This window comes from Acinonyx jubatus, chromosome A1 (assembly GCF_027475565.1).
Source record: "Acinonyx jubatus isolate Ajub_Pintada_27869175 chromosome A1, VMU_Ajub_asm_v1.0, whole genome shotgun sequence".
Taxonomy (NCBI): Eukaryota; Metazoa; Chordata; class Mammalia; order Carnivora; family Felidae; genus Acinonyx; species Acinonyx jubatus.
This window is the reverse complement of record NC_069380.1, coordinates 203,322,981-203,337,200: the sequence shown is the minus strand read 5'-3', so window position 1 is coordinate 203,337,200 and position 14,220 is coordinate 203,322,981. Positions and strand designations below refer to the sequence as shown.

The 14,220-nt window shown below is 38.2% G+C and overlaps 1 protein-coding gene across 3 annotated transcripts in view; it reads right to left on the bottom strand.

Annotated features, from left to right (window-relative positions):
* Window positions 1-14,220, bottom strand: part of C6 (complement C6) — a 63,932-nt gene that overhangs the window by 38,698 nt on the left and 11,014 nt on the right. For all 3 annotated transcript variants that reach the window (XM_015067581.3, XM_015067580.3, XM_053201128.1), the window contains exons 5-6: window positions 11,897-12,035; window positions 5,160-5,298 (exon numbers count right to left, since the gene is read on the bottom strand). In XM_015067581.3, coding sequence (XP_014923067.3) covers window positions 5,160-5,298; window positions 11,897-12,035 — 278 coding nt within the window. The remainder of the gene's footprint in view (window positions 1-5,159; window positions 5,299-11,896; window positions 12,036-14,220) is intronic.

Genomic DNA, 14,220 nt, shown 5'->3' with positions numbered 1-14,220 from the left:
AAAGGGACGATGGAAGAATTAAAAAAAAAAGTTGCAAAATAAATTGATTGAAGAGTACTTTATGTTAAAGATGCCTGTCTGGTTTGCAATGGAAAAATTTCTTGTTTTAAAATATTCAAAATTAAAATGCACTGTGAGGCAAACCACATGTCACAATCAAAGAGCTTGTACAATTAGTGGAGGAAAGACAAAATAACCCAGTTGCAAAAGAATCTTGCTCAATAGTAAGATTCACACAAAAGTTCAATGTGACTTTCGATACTACAGGGCATGCAAGTTAGCCTTTAAAGGGCCCTAAAATGAAGCTCTTCAGTTAGCAATGAAGCGATACAATTCTATTTAAATATAGCTGCTGACATTTCTTTACCATTTCTCTAAAAAAACTCAGACTACAAATATTTTGTTTTATGAATTAGCTCTTTTTTTTTAAATATGAAATTTATTGTCAAATGAATTAGCTCTTATACACAAAAAGATGTATCTGCTTAAAGGAAAAGATATTTGCATGTAAGGAAGGGGGCTCAGATATCCTGGGCAGCAGCTCAGAGAAAATCTACCCATGGGTGAGCAGGGCTGAAAAATTAGACTGAACTGGAAACCTGGGGCTGGGCCTTGAATGCCCTGAGAAAGTATTTGAAGTGACTTGTAAAGGCAAGATTTTGCATATAATAGGTTCTTTAAAACTATTAATGGAATGAATGAAAAATTGGGAGTGTTACTGTGACATCTGTGTTTTTGCAGAGATCAGGTTAACTATAGTTAACTAAAGTGGAGGCAAGGAGAGCAGTTGTAAAAAACTGTTAGAGGAAGTCAAGTGAGACAGGATAATGGCCAAGTCCATGGGGTGGCGGTTGGGTGGAGAGAAAGTAGGGCATTTGAAAGATATTTAGGAAGTAAGTTCACAGAAATTGTTGACCAAGTAGATGTGGGGGTGACAGGGGGAGAGAGGGAGAGAGGATGGGGATGCTCTTCCATGAAAGGGAACTTGCAAAGCCAAGGCAACTTTTGAAAGGATAGATTTTCCCAGGAAGAGATGTTAACCAAACTCTGGGAACAAGGTTTTAATCTTCATTTACACATTATTATTTTTTAAAGATATTTTTTAAAGTTTATTTATTTATTTTTGAGAGAGAGAGAGAGAGAGAGAGAACAAGTGAAGGAGGGGCAGAGAGAGAGGGAGACAGAGGATCGAAAGCTCTGTGCTGATAGCAGAAAGCCTGATGCGGGGCTCAAACTCACGAACCGTGAGGTCGTGACCTGAGCTGAAGTTGAATGCTTAACCGACTAAGCCACCCAGGTACCCCCTCATTTACATATAATTACATACATCGCTGAGCCCATCCATCCTCACTGTGGATCCAGTGGGCTGATGACCTAGGAATTTATGTGTGTTGACACTTACTTTTGTGTTTGAAGAAAGGAGATGGGTTTGTAAGGAGGAGCAGAAGGAGATAAGAGGGACTGGAGGAATGGAGACCAGTGGCAACTGACTTCCTGTGCTATGAGGGTCAGAGACAGAACCTGAAGTTGTGAATTTCACATGGGATTTGGGGAGGATTTGAGGGACTGCAGAGCTATGAAAATTTTTAGGCTTTGGGATGCAGCAAGGGGCCTGTCTAGGTAGGCCAGTGTATTGTTAAGAATCAAAGTCTAGTGGTAACCATACTCTGCAGTTTGCTATTGACAGCAAATGCTTAGCACACAGCGCCGCCTAGAAAAAAAGAGAGGAGGATTCCTAAGTAAGTGGTGCAACTCTGCAGACTGATTCAGGGATGTTATGGTGACAGAGCTCTGCACTTGGCAGCTGGGGGATCCCTGAGGGGAAGAATTCTTCCTATGGACTTCTATTCTGACTTCCTAGCCAAAGCTTTCCCTTCCCTTCCTTTCACGAGCCTCTTTGTGTACCAGCCAACCTGTTGTTTCACCTGTCTTCATGAACTCCAATACTATGGGAGAAGGAAAGTCAGATGCCTGCTGAATTTCTCCTCCTCTATTTTCTCAATAAGATACAGCTTACATTTGCACAGCTATCTGCTGACAGCATGAACGAAGTAATACAGGGACCAGTGAAAAGTCCACCACTCTCTTGTGACCTTGACTCTGGTTATTCCCAAACTTTTGTTTGAAGAAATATCACCATGACCTTCGTCAGCAGTTCAATAGTACCTAAGACTCAACAACATATAGTTAGAGATCAACTCAGTTAGCTTCTTGAAGTTCGACAAGTTTTAGATCTACATTGACAATGAAATGAGTCTATTTTATTCTGGATGAGGATTTTCAGGCTGTATTACCCGATGTAACTAGCCATCCAGACTTGGGTTACCAAGTTATGTGGGTGGATCCAGTGGTCTGCTGGTGAATGTTCAAAAACCAGCTCTCTGGCAAGGGGAAAACCTGTGATTTACTACAGCACTTGCCTTTTGTTTTCCTATCATAGCTGATCCCAGCTGCCTGTGTGATGCCCCTTAACTCAAACTCGGAAACAGATGCACAGCAGCAAATTATTATATAGCATTTTTGTAACATAGATTCAATAGATGTAAGTAACCTCAAGAGCATCGATGGTAAAATGTAACAAAATAAGGGAGAATTGATAAATTTTGGGTAATTATCACCTATGCTTTTAATATTTTTATTTAATTGTAAGATTATATATCTAATATTCAGTCATGGCTATGTTTACCAATTGGCTTCCGAAGTTCCCAACAATTTAAGGATTGGCTCTTTTAAGCTGGAAGAGCTGGCTCTGGTACATCATTCATGAACCTCACAGGTGATACCTTTTAAATGGTAGTTTTGAAAGGTACTCAAACCTGGCATGCATTGCACAGTTGTTAATGTCTTTCTTGCTGTTATGGTCAAGGGCTCATCTAGCTTCAGCAGCACTGCACTAAGAGCCGTGCCATTTACTTGTTGCATAACTCTGAGAAAGTTATCTAACTTTGATCTCCTATTAGTAAGATGGATATAAACAATCTTTTACTTTTCTGGGAAGGTTGTTACGGGAATTGAGTAAGACAGTACAAGCAAACACCTTCAAAACTATCAAGTATGAAAAGTTTAGATAACAAATTTGCCCTCATCTCATGAGCTGAGTTTAACATGTTACTTGTAAAAGTGCATGAAATAGATGCTTGCTGAGAATACCTAAGTATTGGGTGGGAGGGATCACTGTTTTTTAAAAGTAACCATATGGATTGATTGTTTAGGTTCAGTGTAACAGTATTATATGTAAACGTTTGGGTTTTAGCTCTGTCTCTAAAGCCTATTCAATACAATACATTTTTTTAAAGTTTATTTATTTATTTTGAGGAGAGATAGAGACAGCGCAAGTAGGGTAGGTGCAGAGAGGAGAGGGACAGAGGTACAGAGACTGATGCAGGGCTTGAATTCACAAAACTGTGAGATCATGACCTGAGCCAAATCCAAGAGTCGGATGCTTAACCAACTGAGCCACCCAAGCATCCCTCAATACAATACATCTTAAGAGTAATGTTATTATTGACCGAATTACTATTTCTTTGGAACAGTATCTATTCTGACTTCCTATTTATCATACCAGCAAGACCTTTTCCACCTCCCTTGGTGGTGGTGGAACCCCGGAATTAGCATCTTCTGGATCTGTGGGGAGATAATGGGGAGTTTCTTTACCTGGTCACATGTCACTTGTTACCCATGTCACTTCTATCTGCAGGCAGAGATTGGACTTTTTGGGGTCAGTCTCCCAAAAGGTATTTGAATTTGGCAGTTAGTCCCCAAGGACATTTCCTATGCCCACTAATATATATTAGATGGCTTTAAATTAAGCTGATCAAATTGGAAAACTACTGGTATTTGTTATATGTAAAAGGTTTTCTAAAGGAAGAATTGAATGACTTTTGCTGAAATCACACTATCCATAAAGTAGTCTCAGAAATCATTAGACTCCCTGAAATTCTCTCAAACATGTCAAATTTGTATGCATGGATGTTACCATTAAAATCACATCTTTCCTCTGCTCTTATTATAAATTAAAAGAAATAGGTTATTGATGGGGTATCTGGATGGTTCAGTTGGTTAAGCATCTGGCTGTTGATTTCGGCTCAGGTCATAATCTCATGGTTTGTGAGATCAAGCCCCTGATCGGGTTCTGTACTGACAGTGTGGAGCCTGCTTGAGACTCCCAATCTCCCTCTCTCTCTCCCCCACTTCTGCTCTCACACGCATGTGCATGCTCTCTCTCTCTCTCAAAATAAATGAATTGAAAAAATTTTTCTCCTTTTTTAAAAGTTTATTTATTTATTTATTTATTTATTTATTTATTTATTTATTTTGAGAGAGACAGAGAGAGCACAAGTAGGGGAGGGGCAGAGAGAGAGAGAGAGAGGGAGAGAGAGAGAGAGAGAGAGAGAGAGAGAGAGAGAGAATCCCAAGCAGGCTCCACACTGCCAGCGCAGAGTCCAAATGTGGGGCTGGAACTCATGAAGCCATGAGATCATTACCTGAGCCAAAACCAAGAGTCGGACACTTAACCAACTGAGCCACCCAGGCACCCCTACACTTTTTTTTTTTTTTAAGAAATAGACTGTTTAGTTCAACAAATGTAGACAGCCTATGTATAAGGCACTGGGCTAGATTCTGCGAGTATGTAGCATATCACTCATTACACTTAGGAAAACAGAAAAGCAAATCAACTAGTAAAATAGGAAGAAAGATACGAACTACCCCTGTTACACTTAGCTTCATCTTGATATTTTAAGAAGACAGGCACTCTTACATGTCTGAGTGTTGTGGTTACCTGAGAGAAGTACCTTTGGTGGGAGGAAATTCTGAATAAAGCAAACCATTTATCTGTGTGGGATATGGTACATCTAAATGTTTACTGGAGAAAGCACGGACTCTGCAGTTTGGGAAGCCTGGGCTTGAATCTCTAATCCACTACTTACCGGCTGTTTGCCTATGGGCAAATTAGTTACATTAGTTTTCTCACCTGTAAATTGATGATAATAACACTGACCTCATTGAGTTGTGGAAGGATTAAACATCAACTGTAATAGGTGATATAAAATGTTCATTACCTTTGTATTCTGTCCCTTCATTCATCAGTAATTTTTCATTGGAAATTTTGCTTATCATCACCATCGGCACTAGGGTGCCACCATGATAGGCTGTCATACCTCAAAGTTGACATTTTCCAAATTGGCTGGAACACGGTATGGATTACTTGCTCTACTGCTTTTGACAGCTTTACATATTCCTCCAGTGAAAGAGTTATCAAGGACTTCTCCTCTGGGCTCTCCTGCTAGAAAATGAAACCTGGAAACAGTAATTTTCAAGAATTCAATACATGTAGAACAATCTTTAAAATTTACTGTGCTTATATGAAAGAAATTCCTTTCTTAGACATTTTTGACTCATGACAAATGACTTGAAGAAAAGCCCCCCCGCATTTTTTTTTTTTTCGTTTATGGTGAGGCATCCAGAAATTGCTGGAAGCCAAAACTCAGCCCCTCTGGCTCAGTTAGATTCTTCCCTATTCCACTCACTTAATTATTCTGGGCTTTTAGCATGAAAAAAAAATTAGGTTTATTTTATTTTATGACTTATAAAACCGGTGCAAACTTTGGAAGCAGATTATAAAATAAATTATTACATAATTAATGCCATTCTCAGTCCACTTCCTTCAGTATGATACAGTAAAGGAATTCTTATAGAGAGCTAGTAATTAAACATTAATGGCAATATTTTAACAAAATTGTAATATTGGTTTTTAATACCTGTAATAATATTTAAAATTTATTAAACAAATGCTTACATTTATTTATTCCCATGTATGTATTTACTATATGTATATTTTACACATGTATTTACTATATATTTATACTTACACATATATACATATATAGTATATGTAAATATATATAGTATATGCAAATATACATATATATTTATTATATGTATGTATGTATATCTGTATGTATATAGTAGACATGTCATGCACTATTTGATCTATATTTAATGTCACTATTATATTTATTTAATAGTTGTGATAATCCTGTGATGTAGATATAGATATAATTATTTTCCCTATTTTACAAATGAGGGAACTCAAGGATATTAGCTTAGCACAAATCAAGTATTTAGTAAATTATAGAAATTTAAGAAATTGTTTTGTGGCAGATGAAAAACTTCTCTAAGATGCCACTAGATTTCCTAAAAACAAAAGTTAACTATTCAGACCTCATCAAGATAAAAAAGTTCTGCACAGTGAAGGAAACAATCAACAAAACTAAGGCAATCGACCGAATGGGAGAAGATATTTGCAAATGATATATCAGATAAAGTGTTAGTATCCAAAATCTATAAAGAACTTTTCAAACTCAACATTAAAAAAGCAAATAATTTGGTGAAGAAACGGGTAGAAGACATGAATAGACACTTTGCCAAAGAAGACATCCAGATGGTTAACAGACACATGAAAAGATGCTCAACATCACTTATTATCAGAGAAATACAAATCAAAACCACAATGAGATAACACTTCACACCTGTCAGAGTGGCTAAAATTAACAACTCAGGAAACAACAGATGTTGGTGAGGATGGGGAGAAAGGAGAACTTTTGCACTGTTAGTAAGAATACAAATGCATGTAGGCACTGTGGAAAACAGTATGGAGTGTCCTCAAAACACTAAAAATAGAACTGCCCTACAACCCAGCAATTGCACTACTAGGTGTTTACCCAAAGGTTACAAAAATGCTGATTCAAAGGGGCACATGCACTCTAATATTTCTAGCAGCACTATCAACAATGGCCAAATTATGGAAAGAGCCGAAATGTCCATCGACTGATGAATGGATAAAGCAGATGTGGTATATATATATACAATGGAGTATTAGTTGGCGATCAAAAAGAATGAAATCCTGCCATTTGCAACAATGTGGATGGAACTAGAGTGTATTATGCTAATCAATATAAGTCAGTCAGAGAAAGACAAATATATTATTTCACTCATAGGTGGAATTTAAGAAACAAAACAGATGAACATAGGAGAAGGGAAGGAAAAATAAGATAAAAACAGAGGAGGCAAACCGGAAGAGACTCTTAAATACAGAGAATAAACTGAGGGTTTATGGGGTGGGGGGAATGGGTGATGGGCATTAATTAGGGCACCTGTTGGGATGAGCACTGGGTGTCATATGTAAAAGATGCATCACTGGGTTCTACTCCTGAAACCAATGCCACACTGCATGTTAATTAACTTGAATTAAAAAAAAATTAAATAGAACTACCAAAAGAAGATGCTAATATATTTATAAATTCGTATAGATATTAATATGTATTCTGTGAAAATAAGTTTTGTGTCAAAAAGTTTGATGATGCTGGATTACATATGATGAGATAATAGAAAAATATATGTAATGATCTGTGCCCCTAGCTCCTGGGGCTTCCTAAGTGATAAGAGCACTGAGAGCATCTTTTGTTCTAATATTGTTTTTTTTTTGTTTTTTTTTTTTAATGTTTATTTATTTTTGAGAGAGAGACAGAGTGCAAGCAGAGGAAGGACAGAGAGAGAGAGAGAGATGCAGAATCTGAAGCAGGCCCCGGGCTCTGGGCTGTCAGCACAGAGCCGGTGCAGGGCTTGAACTCACAGACCGTGAGATCATGACCTGAGCCAGAGTCGGACGCTTAACCAACTGAGCCACCCAGGCACCCCCTAATATTTGGTCTTTGATCCTAGTTTCTGACACAGGGCTCCTAAATCCCCTAGAATTTCCTGGGTGATAAGAGTGTCTTTGTTGTAATGAGGTGACTTTTGGTAGGCTCCTGAGTAGGGGCTGGTCACCAGAAGGACCAAGCCATTTTAGAAGCTTGGAATATCCAGCCTTATCTCCCGCCTCTTGAGAGGGGAGAGGGGCCGGAAATGGAGTCAATGATGGATCATGCCTACATAAAAATCTCACAAGTATGGGGTTCAGATTGCTTCTCAGTTGGTACACATGGAAGTGCTGTGAGAGTGGCCTCCCTGGTGGGGGCATGGAAGCTCCTTGCCTTACTCATCTCTTCCAACTGGAGGTTCATCTGTATTGTTTTTCATATCGTTTTTATCGTAAACTTGTAAACAGAGTTAAAAAAAAGAAACAAAATGGAGTCACTTGGGCTAAGCTTCATGTCAGCAAACCAAGACTGAATGCCTAATCTTATTGCAGTTCTCAACTACCTTCCTAGGAATGTGGCCTTAAACCAGCAATGTGGAATTACCTGGTCAGCACTAGTGAAGTAATCTGCCTGATTGACCCCTGCCTTCCCTCATAGGAAAGTGACCTTGCCTGAAATGATCCACTCTTTGCAAAAACTTCCTTGCTCCATCTCCTTCTGCCCATAAAAGTCTTCCATTTTGTATAGCTCCTCAGAGCTCCTATCTGCTAGACGGGATGCTGTCTGATTCATGAATCATTGAATGAAGCCAATTAGATCTTCACTTACTCAGTTAAATTTTGTTTTTTAACAATAGTAAGTAAATTGTTTTACTGAGTTCCATGAGCCATTCTAGCAAATTAATCAAAGAGGAGGGAGTCCCGAAAACCTCCTAGGTGTCAGAATCATAGGTGACAATTAGAACTTATGATTAGCATCTGAGGAGGGTGGTCTTGTGGGACCAAGCCATTAACCTGTGGGATTTGACACTATCTTTAGGCAGATGGTATCGGACCTTATACTCTTTCATACAATGTACTTAAGAATTTGTCACAAACAAGAAATGGCTTGAGAAAAATGGCTCCAGGTCATGAGGAATCTATAAAGGCAGCAGAGAGCCCAAAGATAGTTTGATGAAGGTGGTTCTATGAGGGCCATCCTGAGGAATCTTTTAGGAGTTAATTCAACTATGTAGCAATTTTCACTTTCATTCATTCTCCTCCTTCTGCGGTATTTAACTTGGCTTTAAATATTTTGGTGTTTCAAATACACCATACTCTTTCATATTTTAAGTTTTTAAAGTGTTTTTATCTAGTTTGGCGTTATGTGTCATATTTTGTAACTTTTAAAATTTAATTAAAAATTATATATACACACATAATGTAAATATGCATGTGTGTACCTGTGTGTGTGTGTGTGTGTGTGTGTGTGTGTGTGTGTATGCATTTGTACCTAGACTGAGGCTAAGAAAAAACAAATAGTATGCTGTTATTGCCTGATTCTTGCTTCAGGTTTAATACCTGGTGACTGCTGCTGGCAATGTAGGAATGTTGATATGTCTTGTTAAATTCTTTCTTGGGGAGATGCTACTTCAAAAGAAGTATGGCTGGGGTGCCTGGGTGGCTCAGTCAGTTAAGTGTTCAACTTTGGTTCAGGTCATGATCTTGTGGTTCATGGGTTTGAGCCCCACATCAGGCTCTGTGTTGACAGCTCAGAGCTTGAATTCTGTGTCCTCCTCTCTCTCTGCCCCTCCCCCACTCACACTCGATCTGTCTGTCTCTCTCTCAAATAAATAAATAAACAAACATAAAAAGAAGAGGTATGGCTACCTAGGAGGCTACTGTTTTGGGGTGGGAATGTGTTAGAGAGGGGGCAGAGATTCTAAGGCCAGCAGATTAGAAAGAGATTCCAGTAAACAGCTTTCAAAATTTTCAGTCCCTGGAGAGGCGAGGAGAGGACTGGCTGTCCCCGAGCAGCAGGTTTTGCTCATTTCTGAGAAACCTTGGGACAACAGCTCTGGTTGGCAGAGGGCCGCATGGTCCTTTTGCCAAAGTACACATAGCATGTGGTCCTCCCCATCTGTAACTCTAGAGTCTAGACCAACTGAGCAAGAGGTGAATTTGTAATGTCACCCCTCATCAATCAGAACATTAAAAAATGTGATTATCAGTGGGAGTTTTTGGCTGAGGCTTTCTTCCAGGGAAAGGAAAAGAAGGAAACCATTTTTATACATTGATAAGAAAATGCTATTGAAACACTCTCACTGAAATTAACTCTAATTAGGAATTCTAAGGACAGAACCTCAAACCAGTTTGTAGTCATCCAATGTACACAACAACCCAGAAACATTCAATAACTTCGTTACAATGTAATGAGTTAATGCAGAACTAGTTCTAGAACCTGGATCCCTTTACTTCCAGGCTAGTAGTTGCTCCCCATTTTACTTCTATCCTTGAATTTGGCTCACTAGCTTCTGGTTTTCATTCTACTCAAATAAGGTTGTATTTGCAACTACTGCTGTTTGTCTTTGGTGCCTCCAGGTTTCATATTATACAAGTCTGGCTGCATAACTGAAGACTTAAGAGTCTAATACAAAGCAATAAAAGCCTATAGCAAACTATTTGCTTTCTGGCCCAAAATTGATGGGAAAAAGAGAGTACAGGAGATTATCTGTACTGATTTTCCTTATACTTCCAACTAAGGTTTAGTTCTGTTTTCATTGTCTTATATTTCCCAAAGTATTCTGAGACATTGGCTCGGTCCAATGGATTTAGAATTCCTTGCCAAACCTCCAATGTCCTCATGACCTAAAATAGGAATGTTAGAATTGCTGAGTACTATTCAAAGACTGGAAGGAGGTTTGCCCGGTCTACTGACATTTCTTCCAGTGTGTTCTCATTTCTAAGGTGGATATTGTCCTAAATCAGAATGTAATGGTGGGAATAACCTGGGTTTTGAAATCTGGATTTTAATTCTTGTGTCAGCATTTACTAGCTGGTAGACTTGGGCATTTTATCTCACCTTCCTGAGTCTCATTTTCCTAGTTTGTAAGGTGAGCAAGTAGGACAGGTGACTATGCAGGTTTGATTCCGCCTTTAAACTGTCCTGACCTATCAGTGCATCACATAGTTCATGTGAGAGGAAGTTTGGGTGCCTTAGCCATGTTCAGTTCACCTCTTACCCTCTTTTCTTACCATTGTTTGTTTGTTTGTTTGTTTTTATAAATCACCTTTCTTTTTTTATGTTTGCCTCACTCCTTTCCTTCTGACTTTGTCTCCCATTATTGACTCCGGGCTTGCCTCTCATGCTTGCGGACTGGTTTTCCTTCCTGAGTGTTTTGAGTTTCAAGACAGTCACAAGCATACTTTTCTGATACCCTCTTTCTCCGTTATCAGTGGGAGTTTTTGGCTAAGGTTTTCTTCCAAGGATAGGAAAAGAAGAAAACCATTTCTGCACATCGATAAGATGGTATTGACACACTCTCACTTAAATCAACTCTAATTAGGACTTCTTTTTTTTTTTTTGGCTTATTTATTTTTGAGAGACAGAGAGAGACAGAGCACAAGTAGGGGAGGGGCAGAGAGAGAATGAGACACAGAATCTGAAGCAGGCTCCAGGCTCTGAGCTGTTAGCACAGCTAACATTTTGGGTCTGAACTCACATGTGATTTGGGTCTTGAACTCACATGTGAGATCATGACCTGAGCCGAAGTTGGACGCTTGACTAAGCCACCCAGGTGTCCTATCTAATTAATACTTCTTAGGACAGAACTTCAAATCAGCTTGTAGTCATCCCACATACAGATGAGGAAACTGCATTTCTGATTGGTTACTCACCCATTCAAGACCTAGCCCCAGGAATCTACCCTAGTATTTTCCAGAATGGCTGGCATCCTACCAGTTTGCCTGATTCACTCCAGACCTGTCTGAAGGATATATGAGAATGGAAACAATGTTGATGAAGAGCCTGTGGCATTGCCTGGTACAGACTAATTGTGAAAATGCTAAATTCTTTTGCTCCCTAGGAGTGAGGACCATGTCCACATACTGCCTGAGCCAGAAGCCAAGCATTGGAGACAGGGCTGGTAGGAGTCATGAGAGGTTGATGAAGAAGGTGGACAATCATGTTTCTCGTTTCTCATTGTTTTCATTGCTACTTCCAGAGCATTCATTCAGAGATGACTTTACTCCCTTAAATGATAAAAAGACATTACATACCCAGTGCCCATCAACTGTACACTGGGGATGGGTTGCTTGTGTGGGCACCATGCTTTTACTCTTCCACAATCCCTTTCATCCGAATTGTCTCCACAGTCATTTTCTCCATTGCACTGTAACCTGTTGGCAATGCAGCGGCCTAGTCAGGAAAAGCAAACAACATTCACAACAAATGATTATTTGAGAAAATATCCATTGATCTTAAATGAGTGAGTGCTTTAAGTTTCAAGGGAGAGTTGTGGGGGAAAGTTTTCATTATTTTTGATACAGATTTAGGAAATATGGAAATAGATGCTAAGCTGCTATTTTCCCTTTTTTTTAGGGTTACAGGGTCACCCTAGAATTACTTAGTCACCATTGGGCTAATTGTCTTAAATATGGGAGGTAGTGCTGGATCCCATTCTCATTACAGTGAACTTACTGTAGAGATCATGTTCTGTAGGAGAAAATCAACAGTAAGTTCAGACTTCTGTTTTGATTCAGAACAAAATCAAGGTCACTGTTTTTATTTTTAAAAAACCCTATAATTTAATATATACACACGATAATATCACTGTATCTCTACATTTTTACGTTGAGTGAGAGAAGCCAGACACATTAGAGTCATGCTGTGTGATTTTTTAAAAATCTTATGTTCAAGAACATAAAATTTATTATATCTCAGTTTTTGAACAAGTTAAATGCGTAGGTACTACAGTGTTAGGTAGCAGATTAAGTGAGTGAATTTGCAAAATAGTACAAACCCCATGTACTCAGATACTTATCTTCTTTTTAAAATTTGCTGAATATCATAAGGATCCTTGGACTCCATGTATATGTATATATTACAGAAATTGAAATGCCTTATGTACAATGACAGCCCCTCTCCTGTCCCTTAGCCTTTGGCATAGAATCGGGGATTCTGGCGTCTGTACAATTATGTGCAGGTCTCACTGATGACAAGATTAAATTAAATGTTTTACTCAAGATGATCTGGTTACTTACTTTAAGTTGTGATGAGCATCTTCCTGCAGCTATGCATGACTATTTTGACTAACTGAAATGCTTTGGGGAAATTGGATATTCTGTTGAATTTAATTTTTTTATTACTAGAGAGTTACCCAGAAAGCACTTAGTTTCAACTCTTTCGGTAAATAATCTTCACTAAGAAGGTAGAGAAAAATGAAAGTAATTAAGTCTCTTTCTTTGATTATTCAACATTTTGCATTGTATCTGGACTATGATTAGAAACAATTATTGTTATGAGCACCATAGTCACACAAGACTGAATACTTTGAGAAAATTGAATTTCTGTGAATCCCAAGATATAACCTGAAAGATACTCTGTTTTTAAAATAGCACATCTCTGGTGTTTTGTTTGTTTGCTTTTTTCAGGGCAGAACAGAATGTATAATTTAGTTTGAAATATAGATGCTTTGTCCAAAGGAAACAAAACCCAAATATTACATTTTTTAAAAGTTTTGAGCTTCGCACTTGTAATTGAGTGAAATTGAGCAAAAGCTAATTTTCGATTTGGTTACAGTAAAAGGAGAAGGAAATCCCATTTTATCAGGTAGAGGTAGGGATATACCTGCAGTATATAGTTCTCATTAGCCTAGCTTTGTGAGTAGGGTACTAGATCTGTTTGAATCTAAGAAAACCTATCCATTTGGTTCTTCTGGGGATACTGAAGAGGAGCTATTAGCAAGGGTAGGGATGAAAGCAAGAGGACATCTTTTGAGCGATATTTAGGGGTGGGTGGTGTGAGCAATATAGATCTGATAGTACACAGCTGAGAATGGTTCCAGGCCACAGAGACTCATACTGTGAGCCATAAATATATCTCATACCAGGACAGGAATGGGAAAGGTGAAGGGCAGTTTGATATAGTGCAGGATTTGCAGAAGTCAGCGTGCTTTAGCCAATGCATGTGTATATAAACTTGCACCTAGAGCTGTGCATCATTTAGAAACCGTACATATTTTTCCTATTTACTTGAACTGATTTGTGTTACTGCAGTGGTATGTTATATGCATAACGAGCTATAAATTCTCTAGTGTTTATGCTTAAAATTAGGATTTTGACAGAGGAGTTGGCATAGTGCATGGGGATTATTAGCCTCATGGGTAATTCTTAAAGATCCATGTATGCATTGAAATCATATATTTAGTCTTGGAGAACTCTGAACAGCAATCATGAGAGAAGAAAGGGAAGAGGGAAACTCTATTTTTTTTAATTAATTTATTTTTATTTAAATGTTTTTTTATTAAAAGTATTTTTTATTTTTTATTATTTTTTTAATTTAGCTATTCTTTTTTATTTTCTTTTTTTATTATGAAATTTAT